Source organism: Elgaria multicarinata, chromosome 4, assembly GCF_023053635.1.
Source record: "Elgaria multicarinata webbii isolate HBS135686 ecotype San Diego chromosome 4, rElgMul1.1.pri, whole genome shotgun sequence".
In the NCBI taxonomy this organism is placed as follows: Eukaryota; Metazoa; Chordata; class Lepidosauria; order Squamata; family Anguidae; genus Elgaria; species Elgaria multicarinata.
The window spans coordinates 128,229,665-128,246,387 of NC_086174.1; the positions used below are offsets into that span (position 1 = coordinate 128,229,665).

The following is a 16,723-nucleotide window of genomic DNA, read 5'->3' on the forward strand; positions in this document are numbered from 1 at the left end:
TATTCTGTGAAATGTTATTTCAAATGTTTTCTACAAAAACCCACATTCTCTGCTCCACCTTCTCAAAAAGCAAATTAAACAGCAGCATAAGTTTTTATAAAACCTGGTAGCGGTCACTAAAATGGACATTATAATTTTTGAAAAAAATGTCGCACACACCTAAAAAGAAATCACTTGGGTATTATTATTGTTGTTGTTGTTGTTGTTGTTGTTGAGAGCCAGTGTGGTGTAGTGGCTAAAGTGTTGGACTGGGAGTTGGGAGATCCAGGTTCTAATCCCCACTCGGCCATGGAAGCTCACTGGGTAATTTTGGGCCGGTCACAGACTCTCAGCCCAACTTACCTCACAGGGTTGTTGTTGTGAGGATAAAATGGAGAAGAGGAGGAGGATTATGTACTCCGCCTTGGAGGAAAAAAGGTGGGATATAAATGCAATAATAATAATAATAATAATAATAATAATAATAATAATAATAATAATAATAATAATTTCACTTAGGGCCAAATTACACATGCTGTTAACACACACTTTTTTTTAAAGCACAAATTGTATCAGTGAATGTGGGGCACAGCTGTCTAGAGGTTTTATGGGGCCTAGGTCAGGTGTGGTGTGTGCACCATTGGCACCTGTCCCTTACAAGGACTCATGTGCTGGGGTCTGGTGAGCAATGTGGCAAGGCTGAGGCAGGTGCCAATGGTACACATAGCAGCTGAGATAGGGGGAGCCTTGCTTTGTGGGGTGGACAGAGCAAATGGCCCCAGCTTTCCTCCCAAGCAGCCTTGGTGTGAGAAATGTAATTGGGACTGAGGCACTGAGGTGGGAGACCTAGCCTTTCCTTCCACACTATTGCCCCAATTTAAATCCCCCACACTCACACCAGGTTGATATTTGCCCTTTGAGGGCAAAATATGCAAACATCCAGAAATACTTGGCAATGTAATCATGAACGCTTTTCTTTCTGAACAACATTGCCTGCAGATTGCAACACTGCTATGAAAGAAGATGTGACTTCATTGAGAAATAAGTATAGTCCTAATCACAAGCTATTTGTTGCTAAACTAGTGAGAATGGCCTTGTCTTGTAAAGCTTCAGCAAGTTCTCCAACCAATGGACATTTATTTGTTTGAACTGTAAACAGAAGCTAGAGTTGCTATGGCATGCTGTCTTTTGCCAACAGGCCATTTGGTGACGCTGGCAAATGATATAGATGGCAGAGTGCACAGAGTACAAATCAAAAGAGCAAAGTAACTTTGTCTCAAAATGGCTTTTCAAAGTCCTTTTTCTAAGAAAACAGGGTTGGAATCCCAAGTTCAACAAAGAAGGTATGTACAGCCATAGGTTTAGCTTGTTGAAATCTTGTTGATGACCCTTTGCTCAAAGCTCTGTGGGGTGTTGTTTCAAGACACAAGGCAGAGTTCTAAACCTGCTTGAAGTGTGTTTAAATTGTTCACATTTGTTTGGATAACAGGAGTAAGATGAGGCCTAGAACTTTGCAAGAGGCAATTACTGGCTGATGAGTTCTGGCTAAGAACTGGAGCAAATGTTGATGTCTGTCACAGTGAAGCTGTGAAAAATAGCACCCCTGAGGAAAGGTCTCCACTTCCAAGGTGTAATTTATAGAATATTTTTATTGTATAGCTTCCTCCCATCTTATGAAGTCTCTTCACGCCCCTGTAGATATTCCTGGTGGCTATTGGCAGGAATGTGGGGAGTCTCCAAAATGGAGGCATTGTTTTGCCACTGTATAATGTGTGCTAAGACTCCAAGCTTCTTGATTTCACACAAAATGGTGCCCCAAAGAAGGCTGATCTAAGGGATTCTTTCATATATTTTCTGTGGGGAAAACAAAAACAACTTGCAACAACACTGCTAACTGAAGATGATCCAGGTTACAGTTAGCTAGCAATTTTTTTGTTTTGAAAAGAATTGGTGGATAGTTTTCAGTCAAGATCAACCCAGTATACTTGGGAGTGAAAAAAAGAATTTTGCCTCAAATCTCCAATATTAGGATTCAGTCTTCTTGTTTTTCATTAAACAGCTGCTTTCCGGTCCAGCTATGAGGACAAAATGTTTTCCATACAAGACAAACTCATTCTCTTCACTACTGATACAATCTCCACTGGTGATGCCTTCCTTCTACAGTATTCATTTATTAGGTGTGTATTTATGTGGTGGCCAATAACCATGGTCTCTGAGAGGCTTATAAAACACTTTAAAATACACTTATAAATCATAAGAATATATCATGCAGCATCCATTCCAGCAGCAGAGAATAAAAACAATCATCTCAAACTCTCAAGCTTCACCAGCATGATTGCAAACTAAATTTAAAGGGTATTTTTAAACCAAGTTTAAAATTGCTTGGGAAAATAAAAAGGCATACACTTGGTGCTGAAAGACAACTGAGAGGTTCCAAGTGAGCTTCTCTGGGAAGGGCATACCACAGCCTAGGTGCCACCACCAAAAACAGCCTCTTTCCCAGTAGCTACCTATGGCACCTCACTTTGCGGAGACCCCTGGAGAAGGGTACGCCCCTAAATGTAGGAGGGAAGAGTATTTGCATGAAACATTCAGAAATTTGAGCATATTTCCATGTGGCTTTTCTGAAAATCACTTATTTCCACAAAGCGGTTGAAAGCATGAGTATAATTTTAACATAGCAGGCCTAAGAGGCAAGATACAATATAATACTGTTCTCCCAAAGCTCTGGCTTAGTCCTTTTGTGTGAAATGAGTGGCATAGTTGGTATGATATATAGACCTGCCTTTTCTTTGTTTTAGACCTCCTTTATTCCTACTAAATTCAACATGACTATTCTTTGAGTAAGTTCTTGGTGCTGAAACAGCAGCCATAGGAGAATGGCAAGTAAAACAGTCCACACAGGGGGCAGGAGAAATGTGTTGAGTAAGGCCTCCTTGACTTAAGTCCCATTCATTTCAATGGCACTACTCTAAGTAGGACTAACATTGGATACAACCCTCAGTATCCCATTTGCACATGACCAACTCATAAATTGTGTTTTCTAGGTTAGAGAGTTTTGACTTTTTGAAGCTATGCTTGCAAATGTTTTGTGCAATTTAAATTTAGCAACAACTGTGCCTGCTATAGTAGTTTCCTTCCATTGCATATTTTGCCCTACACCACCCTCTTATGGTCAAGTTTAGTTTTGCCAGAGAGAGCCCAACCTAAAATAACAGAAAACCACATTCCCATTCTTCATTTGGTATCGCTGCTCATAGGCCTTCTGATGAACTGATGTGGACTGTAAATCCAACATGCTATTCACACATGTTTCCACTCATAAATCAGTTGAATTTAATAGATAGCCCAACAGGTTTTAACTGCTCACTCATAAATCATTGGAAACAAAGGCGGAAGCAATGATGTTCTTTTTCTTGTACTGCCATTAATCACCAGTTCCTTGCTGCATCAGGATCATATTAAATGAAGTCCCTGGTAGCTTCAAATCACAGCCATATAACGATACTTGACATAAAATGCAACAAAGAAGAGAGCTAGTGGTGCCATATGTTTTACTTGCCTCGTTTCTATGCTTTTGGCATCAGACGGTCACACAGAAATTAAGACATGGAGGCAGCGATGGGAAAAGTCTCACCTGCTTAAACTGCAGTTTGCCAGGCTGTTCCAAAGCACAAAGGAGCAGGGGAAATTAAAAAAAAAAGACTGGTAAGCCAAGGCATTGAGCAGGGGGTTGGACTTGATGGCCTTATAGGCTCCTTCCAACTCTACTATTCTATGATTCTACGAAGGGTTTTTTGAGGGGGGAATTGGGACAGAAAGACTTTGGGGAGGGGGGAGATTTCCTTCCACATTTTCTAAAAATCCAGATGTTTTGTACTTCAACTCCCATCAACCCCAGCCAGCATGGCCAATGGCCGTGAGTGCTGAAAGTTGCAGTCCAGAACATAGGGAAGTTGTGAAAGGCTGTTATATACCTTATGAAACACATAACAAAGGAAAGGAATTGAATGTCACTGTCCTTTAAAAAAAAAAGCGGGGGGGAGTCCTAACTACACACTCACCATCTAGCCAAGCCCCCAGCAGCTGTTTTTATTGGGTACATGCCTTCTGTCTGTCATGAATATTCATGAGAAAACCAGTCTGGTTTCCAATGGAGACAGTAAACACACCAGGAAAACCCAGGCTCTCTGGGTGTTTTGTTTCGGCTGTGCAAGCAGAACAAAAGCTACGGGAGTCCAGAAAAACGCCCTGTAGTAGTACCTACAACAACAGGCTCTTGTTACCTGTTCAATGGACATTCTGGGGATTCCTGAAGCAATGTGGGCATTAGAAAGTACATATCCGTGTGGCTTGCATATCAGGATCAGAAATGTAAAGCTTGCAATGGACAGCTGATAATTTAAGCCTTTCAGTAACAACATTTTGGCTTTTTAATTTTAAATTATTACATTGAATCTTGTCTCCATGCAGTGTACAGCTGCCTAACAAAACATTATTGGGTCATCCAGCAAATGTGAACCTAAATTGCACAAGAAATCACGGAACCTCTTTACGCAGTTTTCAGAAACGCCGCCTGTTGGACATCAGGGCTTTCTGTATGGTTTCCCTTAGTTTTGCTTATTCAATGAAATCCTAAGAGAAAACGCTGGGCACATGTTTCGGATCTGCCCAAGCTTCTTTGGGGTGCATCCCAATATTGTGTAGTGGAGAAAGCGCACATAGGATGGGGAGCAGAGCAAATGGACTCAGGAGAACTACATCGGCAGGGTACCGGTCACCGGCTACCAGCCCTGTCGGGGATTTAGCCTCATGTTCCTCTCCTTCACTGAGCAGCAGCCAATCTGAAAGGACCCAGCATACCACCATACAGAGCTCGGTGAAACCGTCAAGCAAGACCCGAGAAGAGCAAGAAGCCCTGAAGGGAGATCAGGTCCGACAAGACAGGGTCTGGAGAGAGTTTGTGGAGGCTGAAAGAAGGTCAACAAAATACTGGTGAGTAACTTAGTGCCATTCTTCACTTATCAGCAACAACACAACTGTACATCAATGTATGTTTGATTGCATGTACTGACTTGGGTAGTCCTGGACTGTCCATGATGGATCTTTTTATGCCACTGCTATCTCCACATTGTTGCATTCCCCTGTCGTCATTTTTCATATGCTTAGGTAGGTAAAACCAGATAAGACCAGAGATCAGAGGCCCAATTATGTATGCATTTTGCCCAATGTGAAGAATATCTCTGTTGCAAAAATATAACATATAAATTGCCCCCTCCCCATTAACACTAGGAGCTCTCTGGAGGGTCTGTTTACTGGTGCATGTATATTTGGCCCAGCAGAACGCTGAGGCTTCACATTTGATAGAAAATTGAATACTTTTAAGGGCCTGTGGTATCTACCGCCGCTACTGCTGAACCTTGGGGGGGTGGGGGTGGGATCTACACTACTGCTTTAAAGCACTTTGAAAACATTTTGAAAACTGTATATACAGTGTGTCCTAGGCCCCAACAGTTGTCAAAACTGTTATAAAGCGCTTTAAAGCAGATCCTGCCCAATTCTGTGTGGCCCTTTAAATACAACCCCCAAATTTCCTTGAGAGATGATTGGGGACACTTCAATGAAAGGATTGGTTAGCTCTTCCCTGAAAGATAGCATGACCACAAAAACTGCCAATCTTCCCATGTAATATGAAGAAGCACATTTGGTGTGATCCAAGGTAAAGAAAGGCATAAAGTAGATTGGAATGCTGATGGATGATTTGTGGTAGGTCAGTGAGTGTTTCTAAAATTCCAGTTTTTAATGAATAGCAGCAGCAAAATAGCAACAACTCCACCTCCTACCTATTCCACCCAATTTAGGCTATTATAAATCAGGGATTCTGTTCATTTAGATGTAAATTTGTACTAGTATATGCAGGTCATCCCTAAGCTCTACCCAACAAGCGTTTTATTGCACGCTCATTACTGGGCACTCACAGAGTTGTTTTAGGTCCCTCACATGACATTGTCTGCCTCCCGCGCGCCTTCCGCCCCTTCTGGCCTTCCTTGCACGACAAAAAAACCCCTCTTAATACATCTTTAAGTCCGATGTATTTTTAAACTTGGAATTGCTGCTCTCTCCTGCTGTGTGCAGGAGAAGCAGCGCCATTAGAACAGCGGACTCAGTGGGCCTCGTGCTCGTTGTGTACTTCCTCTTTTGAAAAGGGGAAGTAACTGAGGAACGAAAACACGGGCGGAGAAGCAAAAGTAGGGTGCATGTTAACCCCCGGTGTGATGGAGCTTCCCATGTATGGCTCAGAGGTAAAGAGCTCTGCCCCCTACACCACCATTTTGCATCCTGCTGCACATACACATCTCAAGCCACTATTTTGCACCTGGCTGTAGTTAGTGGGCCTCAAGATTTGAGTAAAAAAAAGCCAAGTAGGTCCCTGAAGCATAAGCCTGTTTGGGGGCAAATTCTCTGGCACATTCTCTCTTCCTGCAAGGCAATGGTGAAACCCAACAGTGTTGTCCAGTTCTCCCTGTGCACTGAGTGTGTGTGCTAGGACATGCTTCAGATTGAATCCTCTGCCGTGCACAGGGTTTCCATGGCAGACAAGCTGATGTGGAGGTTTGAAAAATCATTGGTCTCTAGGCCATAAAGAAATTATAGACATAGCATTTCAATGTGTGTTCTATGCACACTCGAATGTATGCATACACAAATACATTCATAGCACAATCCTATTCATGTTTACTCAGATGTCCACTGTGTACAGTGGGGCTTAACCCAGTCGCACATCACTATAAACATGTGGCATAAGAATGCAAAAACGACAGCATCAATCATTTATTAATGTGATATTGTCTGTTCTACAGTTCTTAGAAATAGTCAATATGGAAGCCGGACAGAGTGTTCTGCCAAATATTATTGATATTCCAATACTTTAAATCTCAAGTGTTCCTAAGCATTTGGCATCATTATTACTTGGTTAACAAAACTAAAACATCCTTTGCTTTTACATTAAAGGTACCAGAACTGGAGTTTCCTAAAGGACTATGATCCACTGGTAGGTCAAATACAAATATACCTGTTATAAAGTCCAGCTGCCAACCCCCTTAAACAAAGAAACAATACTTGAAGCAGATTTGTCACATCTTAAAAGTGACATGTCTCTCCAAGTTGTCATAGGCCATAGCTAGACCTGAGGTTTATCCCTGGATCGTCCAGGGGTCAAACCTGTTCATCTAGGTGACACACAGGGGATCCAGTGCTCAGGCAGGGGCGAACCCTGGATGATCCCAGGATAAACCTTAGGTCTAGCTGTGGCCCTAGTCTTTTAGACTCCACATCTTGGATTAAGATGGGATGCTGCCTTACTTTGAGCGCAGTACTGCTGCCTGATTAGCAACAAGACTAGCAACAAGGTTTATGATTGGGAACACTAGGAGCCCCCTGTCTGGAAGACCCCTGTGTCTTTAAGTCTATCAAACTGCCTCCAAAAATATCTTGTTTGCTCTTGTTTTCCTTGGTTCATAGGGATTTCATATTATTCTATATAAAGTACCTGTCAGACATCAAACATCTCACTGCTTTCAGAGCCAAGCCTCAGTGTGAGGTTGATGAGCTCTCCCACGCTTCCCCAATGCATGGAGGACAGGGGAATCTCCCGGAACTTGTACTGATCAGAAATCCTTCCTGAAATTAGCATGAGGTATGGGAGATCCCCACTTCTGAATGCAATCACTAGGAACTCTCTGACTTGAAGCATCATATTTTCCAGGCTCAGGAAGAGGGCAGAGGATCTTACCAGAGTAAAAACACACACACACACAAACAAAAACCCTCTAATCAGTGCTTAACTGGCAAGCACAATTGTGGTCAACTGGTCAAACAGGTTTTGCAAGTGTTTTTTTTTTATTCAAAAACACTGAAAGCCTGATTTATCAGAAACCACAATGGGACAGAAACAAACATGTGTGACTGCCGGCAACAACAGCTCAATTGTGTTGTCTTCAAACCTCTGAAGAACTATCTTCTACACACACAGTCTGAGAAATGAGTCAAGTAAGCCTGAGAGGTTGGAAGTGCCAAGTGCCAACCATTTTTGCTACGCACAGATGGAGTGTGTTTTGATTCATTACTGGATAATTAATAACCATGTACCGGTAAATATTTTTGGAGATATTTTTATAACAGTCTGGAGAAAAATTGAATATAATAGGAAATAAACATACATTAACACAGTAACAGTGCACTCTTATGCATGCTTATTTCCTATTACGTTCAATAAAGATTACACCAGATTGCAGCCTAAATGTGATTAAATACAAATATACCATTAGAGCAGGGTAAGGTATGTTTTACCATTCTTTTCAACACGATTTAATGCACGTTGTTGTTGTTATTAATTTTAGGTTTTATCCTCCAGTATGATTAAGGTTCTAGGTCAATCTGTACCTGAAGAGTTGAATTAGCTGCTTGTTCATGGCTGTAGACTGTTTCAAGCCATATAGAATTGTCTTAAATTTATTTATTTATTTATTTATTTATTTATTTATTTATTTTATTACATTTATATACCGCCCCACAGCCAAAGCTCTCTGGGCGGTTTACAACAATTAAAAATAGTAAACATTAAAAGTATACAAAATTTAAAATCCATTAAAAACATAAAAAACAGTATAAAAACAACAGTATCCATTTGATTACCAAGATGTGGTGAGCGGCCACAAAAGCCACTAACCGTGGTGGCTTCCAAAAAGAATGTGTCAAACTGATGGAGGATACATCACTTGTGGCCATTTGCCATGATAGTTCATCATGAAAATAGCCACAGCCTCCAGGTTCTGAGGCACGATGGGAGGTATCCAATAGTGGCACAGTGCTAGCATTAGTGACACTGTACTAGCATTGGTGTATGTCATTAGCGCTTGCTAGTGCAAAGAGAAAAAGCAGTGATTTGCTGGCAAAATTTGGTGGCAAATCACCACTTTCCCCCTTTGCAGTAATTTATTTATTTTATTTATTTATTTATCATACTTATACCCCGTTCCTCAGCCAAAAAAGGCTCTCGGAGCAGCTTACACTTAGCAAAAAAGACAGTCCCTGCCCTCAGGCTTACAATCTAATAAAGACATGACACACAAGGAAAAGGAGTCAAGGAGGGAGGGAGGGAGGAGAGAGAAAGAAAGAGAGAGAGAGAGAGAGAGAGTCCAGCAGGAGCAGGCCCCGATGTTACTTCTGCCTGCTCCTGTCCCCTCGGTCCTTCTTCTTCCCCACAGGGCCAAGATGGCAGTTTGCCCTGTGGGGGGTGGGAAGAGTCCAGCAGGAGCAGGCCCCGATGTTACTTCTGCCTGCTCCTGTCCCCTCGGTCCTTCTTCTTCCCCACAGGGCCAAGATGGCAGTTTGCCCTGTGGGGGGGGGGGAAGAGTCCAGCAGGAGCAGGCCCCGATGTTACTTCTGCCTGCTCCTGTCCCCTCGGTCCTTCTTCTTCCCATAATGACATGCTAATGTTGGTTTACAATAGCACAACATAATTAGCACTAACACTGTATGACCATTGGATACTACCTGATATCTCTAATAACGAGTTGCTTGGGACCAACAACAGTGGATAGCTGCCACCATGCCTATGAACATCCTAGAGGACTCTAGTTGGCCACCAAGCTGGCCCTACCATTACATAGAGTGAGGCAGTCGCCTCAGATGGCATGTGCTGGAAGGTGTTGGAGGAGAGAGCTGTGGGCATTATGTAAGCTAGTCTTCTGCCCTCAGGTGTGGTAGAGGATGCTGTCCTATTGCGGTATTGAGGGAAATTTCAGTTATCAGTGCAGTTGGCTTTTTGTACATGGAATGGGAAGAGGGTGCCATCTAGTCGTTTGTCTCAGGCAGCAAAATATCTTGGACTGGCCCTGTCGGCCAGCATCGGTTACAGAATTCTGGGGTAGTTAGGTTTTTGGCTTGCTCCCAAAACACAATCCTTATTATCTTCTATTAATTCTTATAAGCTGACCAGTTATCCCAGTTTTAGTTAATATGGAATTGATTAATTGCAGTATCACCACAGAAGCATCTTCCATTAGATCCAGGTGCATTGACATAAATAACTTGTCATTTCTTTTATCCAGGGACAGAAAAAAGACCCTGAGCAACTCCCCAAGTACATGTCAGTATTCTCAGACAAAATTCCCAACACCAACAGCCGTGTTATTGGCAGCAGAATGAACACTGATCTTGGCAAAACCCTGGTAAAAATGGATTACTTCCTCAACTATGGAAGAAGAAAAAATAAACTTGGACAAGAATTCCAGCCTTCCTAGAATTAAAAAGAAATAGCCTTGCTTCAAAAACGAAGTAATGCTCTAATGCTTCATGGAGCAGTAGCAGTGCTGAAAAACAGGTCTCTTTCTCTCTCTTCAGATGCCATACTTCTAAACGCTGGCCAACAATGGTTGAAATTCTATCCTAATAAGGTATCTGGACAATTTTAAACTGACACCAAAGCTTGCTAATATGATCCTTGAAACACAAATGGGAATCACATCCAGGTTGGCCACGAGTTGACAAAAGAAGACACAGACTTGCATAACTAATTGATACGTACAGATGCCTGCAATTTTCATTGCCCCAAAAGAAGCGGTTTGTTTTAATGGATCACTTTTTGGCAATGAAAATTACAGGTGTGGGCTTGTTGATGCAGACAGGGAACACAGGGTTGGTGGTGGGGTAAAGGATCAAAGCACTCTACCCCATATGCTATGTTCCCAATCCGAATTGAGCACCCTGAGTTACTTTAGACTAAAAAAGAAGAAGGAAGATGTAGCTGCACATTACTTCAAAGTAATGTGCAGTTTGAACCTAGATGCTAATTGCTGATGGCAACTTCAAGTCTTCTGATCTCCCTTCTTATTGTTTCTTATCTTTAAACCGGACTTGAACTGGACATCCTATTGAATAGAGGAGTGTAAAGTAGGGCACACAGCTGTAGCTCAGTAGTAGAGCACATGCGTTGAATGAAGTAGGTCCTAGGTTCAATCTCTGGCATATCCAGGTAGGTGTAGAAAAGACCTTGTCTAGCCACTACCAATCAGAATCAACAATACTGGGCTAGATGGACCAATAAAACAGTTTCCTACGTTTCTAGTCACATCTAATATAATTGTTTTTACAATTTCAATATTTATAAAGTACTGGAGTTACATCACACCCCATAAATATAATCTGCAAAAGGTTACGTTAGAAGATGAGGTCCAGCTTTACTGAACCGATAGCACTTCGTTAGTTATATTTGCTCCACACACAAAAATCAGATTGAATTTTATAATCTGCCCACTACCACACAGTTGCTAGTGTTGATTCCTTCTATTCACTTCATTAAATAGGCCCAAGGAAGCTTTCAGACTGATACATTGACCTGAAAAAAGCATGAAAATTAACCGTTTATGCAGATGAGAATTTCTCTTGAGAAATTATTTCCTTCCAAGTTACAGTTCGCTTCAGCTTTGACCTTGTGTTCAGCGTAAACCATGGTAGGGAACAGAAGTCAAGGATGACTTCCTAGGGGATTGCTACTGGCAAGGAGACTGGCCGGTGGATTTCGAGCAGATTTAGCTACCATATGTTACCAAAGCCATCTGCAGAGATTAAATAGAAGTTGGTTTAGGGGCATGGGAATCTGGCCATGCATTAAAGGGGGAGGAGTTCTCTCAATTGAAGATTGCACTGATCATTCCTGGGGTTATTATCTCCTCCAAACTGTATCTAGAATCCCAGGATGGGCCACAGCTCAGCAGCAGATTACATGCTTTGCATCCAGTAATTCCCAGGTTCAATCCCAGGCCTTTCCAGGTGGGGCTAAAAACAAAAAAATTCCATCCTGAAGAGCTACTGCCAGGCCGTAGCTAGACCTAAGGTTTATCCAAGGATCATCCCGGGTTCGTCCTTGCGTGAGCACTGGATGCCCTGTGTGGCACTTAGATGAACAGGTTTGACCCCACGACAATCCTGGGATAAACCTTAGGTCTAGCTACAGCCCCAGTCATTCTGGAAACATAAGTAAGACTTCAGAAGTAAGCATAGGATTGCAGAGCACTTCTTTCCAGTTTGCAGTTTTAGACTTAAAAAAAAAAGAAGCTTCTGAATGACCACACTACTAAAAGTCAGTTCTATATGTATTTACTCAGAAGTAAGTCTCTCTCTGTTCAATTGGGCTTACTCAAAGTATGGGATTTTAGCATGACTTGGATATAAATGCAGTTGAAATCAATGGGATTTACTCTTGAGTAAGGGAACCAGATCTGTATTTTATGAACTTGGAGATACACAGCTTCGCATGATCAATGTAAAAGAAAATTGATCCTTCACAAATGTAAACAGGTGGACTTTTGCACTGGTGGATTATCAGGAAAAGAGTTTAAGGGGAAGAAATTTAAAAATTCCTAAAATCAAGGAACGAACTGATCTGATTCAAACTTGGCATGCTGAAAGCTCTACTTAAGAGCTCTAACGGTCCCAAGTTTCACTTTTTTATCTTTAAAAATGAGGGAGCAGTGGGCAAGGAGGGAGCATTTTCCACATTTATTTTAAGGTGAAAATGTACCCCTGGTCATGCCTACTCAGGAGTAAGAACATAGAGTTAAATGGGACCTCTCTCCCTCCCCCTTCATGGTTTAGTGAACCGCCCACCCTTCTCTTTTGTTAGCGAGACCGCCCTTAGACACACACGCCCCCAACAAAGAACGAGATGGTTGGATAGGATGCAATGACAACAATATATGGGAGGGAGGAGTGCATTTATTTCACATGGAGGGGAAAAAACAGACTTTCCCCACTCCAAAAAGAAATGAAACATGGAGGGGAAGAAGCAAGATGAGAGCAGGACAAAGACGACGTCATGTGAGTACTGGGCTGCAAAACTGCATACCAGGCATGGCCAGTGCGTGATAAATCACTGGTGTGATGGAGCTCTATGTCAGAACTGAAGGCAAATCTAAGAGATGAAAGACAAGTTTGTTTACGGACTGGTTTACAGATTTCTCAATACATTTTCAATGTGGAAAGAATAGCTTTTCCACGAATAGTATATCTCAGTGAAAGTAAGAGCTAAGGAACTAAGGAACTTAATAAACAGTGCAATATTTACTGGTATATTAATGTCTGCATTTATATGTTAAACAATGTCCTATGATGAAGAACATTTATGTTAGAAATGTGTTCGGAAACTTAGAAACCAGTTTGAAATAAAGCTGTTGTCCTGCACTTGTTGGCTTTCTCTTTTCTTCAGTCTGCTGTGTGGTGCAGCCCTCTTTGCAGCTGCACATATGTTGATCAGATCACTAATCCATGTGCCTATTTGGCTAAGAGTGTATCTCCAAAATCTTGGGCAAATGCTTTTTGCAGCCTTGGTAAGGCTTAGTATTATCTAAGAACCTCTTCACTGGAAATGCCCAGAATTGAACCTAGGACAGTGGCCATGCAAAACATGAGCTCTGCACTGCTTATAATGAATCCATTTCTTGATCCCAGCCAGGATTCCAGTCATTCCTGATTGTAGGCTAAGCCATTTCGAGTCCTACTGGACTAGTACACTTGATGGCACTCTGGGAAGGAGAAGAACAAATACTTTAGAGATACTGTATGCTCATATGGAAATCTAGAGACAATAACACTGTTCTGTGTTTGCTACTGTTTAAAGCTTCAAAGGCCAAGCTAGACCTAAGGTTTATCCCTGGATCGTCCAGGGGTCAAACCTGTTCATCTAGGTGACACACAGGGGATCCAGTGCTCAGGCAGGGGCAAACCCTGCATGATCCCAGAATAAACCTTAGGTCTAGCTGTGGCCAAACTGTAATGTCTATTAATGCTCAGTGTCGAAGTGTGCTGAAACCTTCCCATAAACACTCAGAAGTCAATAATGCCTCCCAGGAGCATGCTGTTATCATTAAATAAGATTAGAAATGCAGAGAGTACAAACACTGAATACTCAGCAACCTCCAGATGGCAGTCAAGGCTGACATAAAAGTAGCGAAAATGTTAGAAAATCCTTGTAAAACTGCTTTTAGTTTTGGTTTACAAACGGCATCCATATAGAAAATGTTCAGGATTTTAGCTGAGTTTTCTCCTTGTAAGTCTGGATGAAATCAGTGATGCCAGTAGATCTTTGATTCTAATCACTTTTGATAATAAGACACTCATTATTTAGGTTTAGTGAATGGGTATTAAGAAGCATCAAGCAAAATTATCTAGATGCAATTATTTGCACTGCAAATAACTTTGTTTTTATGGTGTCTTTGTTTTGCCCCTTCTCCCCACAGTTTAGAAATATATTTCTTTCCTGGAGGCCTGGCTGTGCAGTTCAAAATTCAAACAATGCAAAGCTGAATTATATTGGCTGATGTAAAAGGTGACCGATAACAATGTGAAAAGTGAAGTGAGCCTTCAAGGCTCCTCCAGAACCCTAAATCATGAGCAAACATGCCCATTTCTCTTCCCCCTGCCAAAGACACTTACCATAGTCTCCACTGCTACTCTCCACAGAATGTTCACCAATGTTTCCAAGTTCAAGGAAATCATTCTAGAACATGCTGACAAGCCATGTGAAGTTTTCAATGTTATGATAAAGTTGGTGATGCCAGAAAATATCTAATATGACATTCTTAAGACTGTTGTACTATTTGTGCATCACTATAATATCCATCTCTCACTCCAAATAAAGTTTGTTAGAATGTGTGCTGCCTCTTCTGTGAAGGTTGAATATAATACTCTTCTGTATTAGTTGTCAAACTCCCAGGATTTTCTGCCACTTAGTAGTATAGCCAACTAAATCCCATGGAATGTGACTCTAAGGCTGGAATCCTATACGTGTTTCGACGGAAAAAGTTCCTACAACTCTCTGCATTCCCCAGCCGACAATTACACCCTAAGCGACAAAGCACACAGATAAGGAAAATGCAAAAGTATTTTGTCGTGGCATATGCTATGCACACAAATTACAAGAACATACCATTGTGCAGCTTTGTCACCTTCTCTTCCACCCCCACTGGAAAATTCCTACAGATGCTCATAGCCTTTCCTTATAAGGCACTTCAACCTCTTGATCGTTTCCCCCTATTTTGCAGACCTGGGGAAGGTAATGTTAAGATTTACCCAATAAAACCACAGCACCCAAAACAATCTAAAACTTCCCACATGCAGAGAGGGTTCTTTCCTGTTAATATGTTAGGATATGAAACAAGATGCAGTATATGTAAACTCTTTTTTGAGGGGGGGGAACATGGCATGGTACAATTACTGTGCAGATTGTAGATAATTCTTGGTAATCTTTAAAGAAAAAAAATATAAGTATCCTGAGCTATTACATCAATTCTTTTTTTAACATACTTTTCCCCCTTTATTTTAAGCATATTACAGACCATCTGATACAAGCAGGCAATATAAAGCTTAACTAAGGAAGATCTTGCAATTTAAAAGGAGATTGCTCTTAGCTTCAATATATTGCATGGTGGAAGCAAAGATTAAATGATGCTGCAAAAAAGCTTTGGCGACTCTAGCTTTTAAATTACATATAATATTAGAATAATCCAGCTCAGCGATTAATGTGCATTTAAGCACTGCTTACTAAAAATAAGATAGGGAGGCAAGTATAATGCACGACCATTCTGCAAACCACATACAACAATGGCAACAATTCAAGTATTATTTTCCCCAATAGCCAATTGGATATTAAAGGACGGGCTGTGCAAAGGTGTTGCTTGTGAGTTGTGAGCACATTCCACTAGCATGCCAGAAATGCATGTTCCCCAGACAAGAATTTACAGCCAAAGATGCCATCATTGTAGGCAGCCCCTTGTTTCAATAAACACAAAGGGCCTGTTCAGACAACATGCTAAGCCATGGTTAGGCTGGTAACCCTTTTGTAGCAAATATGGTTAGTGAGCATGTTTAAACCACACTTATGTAGCTACATAGTTAGGAATGGTTCACACGACTTGCTAAGCCATAAAGTTTAGCTAAAAATGCTTAACCGGGTCTAAGTGTGTTGTCTGAACAGGGTCAATGTTTAGCTCAAAATGCTTAACCATCATGGTTTAGCATGCTGTTTGAACAGGGCCATATACAGGTTAGCTGCTGCTTTAGCAGTATAGGTAATTCAAAGTTACCACCACCAGCCATTCCAGCAGGCTGTATGAAGGGAGAAGAGAGGAAGGACAAGGCTATTCCACTAGCCCTGCTGATAGATCGCCCTCATGACGGCTTCACCCTCATCTGTCACTACCAGTAGCCATTCCAGTAGATTGCACAAAGGGAGAAGAGAGGGAGATCAAGGCCACTGCAGGAGTCGTGCTAAAAGAATTTCCCCCTTCTTGCCTTTCTGGTCCTTTTTCCTTGTGTGACAAAAGCTGGGGTGCGACACCCTCCAACCACAAATAGGAATGAACCAAACAATAATAAAAAATCTTTTTGAATAGATGTATATATTATTGTTCTTATTCTTATTGACAAGTTATATTACACTGTCTCAAACTATGTAAACATATTGTTTATAAGTCATAAACAATCACATCAGTATACAAACGCATGTCATATCACAAATTTAAACAAAATACTTATAGCCAATTAATATATTTCAAAAGTATATCTATATATTGGTGGCATGTAACATATACATTAGTAGTAATCAAAATAAAGTACATTCGTATGATGAAAGCAATTTTACAGCGCGTGGTAATTCAATGAATTTTACAGCGTGTGGTAATTCAAT

The 16,723-nt window shown here is 41.3% G+C and overlaps 1 protein-coding gene across 2 annotated transcripts; it reads left to right on the plus strand.

Moving 5' to 3' along the window:
* The first annotated feature begins 1,264 nt into the window (after positions 1-1,264).
* On the plus strand, positions 1,265-10,283 carry C4H2orf50 (chromosome 4 C2orf50 homolog). Of its 2 annotated transcripts, XM_063125835.1 has the most exons (4): positions 1,265-1,322; positions 4,453-4,974; positions 6,991-7,030; positions 10,092-10,283. In XM_063125835.1, the coding sequence occupies exons 2-4, from the start codon at positions 4,706-4,708 to the stop codon at positions 10,281-10,283; spliced, it is 501 nt and encodes a 166-aa protein (XP_062981905.1). In that variant the 5' UTR covers positions 1,265-1,322; positions 4,453-4,705. The 2 variants fall into 2 exon arrangements, with proteins under 2 accessions (XP_062981905.1, XP_062981904.1); XM_063125834.1 differs by lacking the exon at positions 1,265-1,322 and having other exon boundaries at positions 4,176-4,974.
* The last annotated feature ends 6,440 nt before the right edge of the window (positions 10,284-16,723 follow it).

Bases quoted from the DNA above. Each gene is read 5' to 3' on its own strand.
- C4H2orf50 (XM_063125835.1), top strand. From the start codon at position 4,706: ATGGGGAGCAGAGCAAATGGACTCAGGAGAACTACATCGGCAGGGTAC. The intron at 4,975-6,990 runs GTGAGTAACTTA...TTTACATTAAAG, and splicing joins AGAAGGTCAACAAAATACTG to GTACCAGAACTGGAGTTTCC. The intron at 7,031-10,091 runs GTAGGTCAAATA...TCTTTTATCCAG, and splicing joins TAAAGGACTATGATCCACTG to GGACAGAAAAAAGACCCTGA.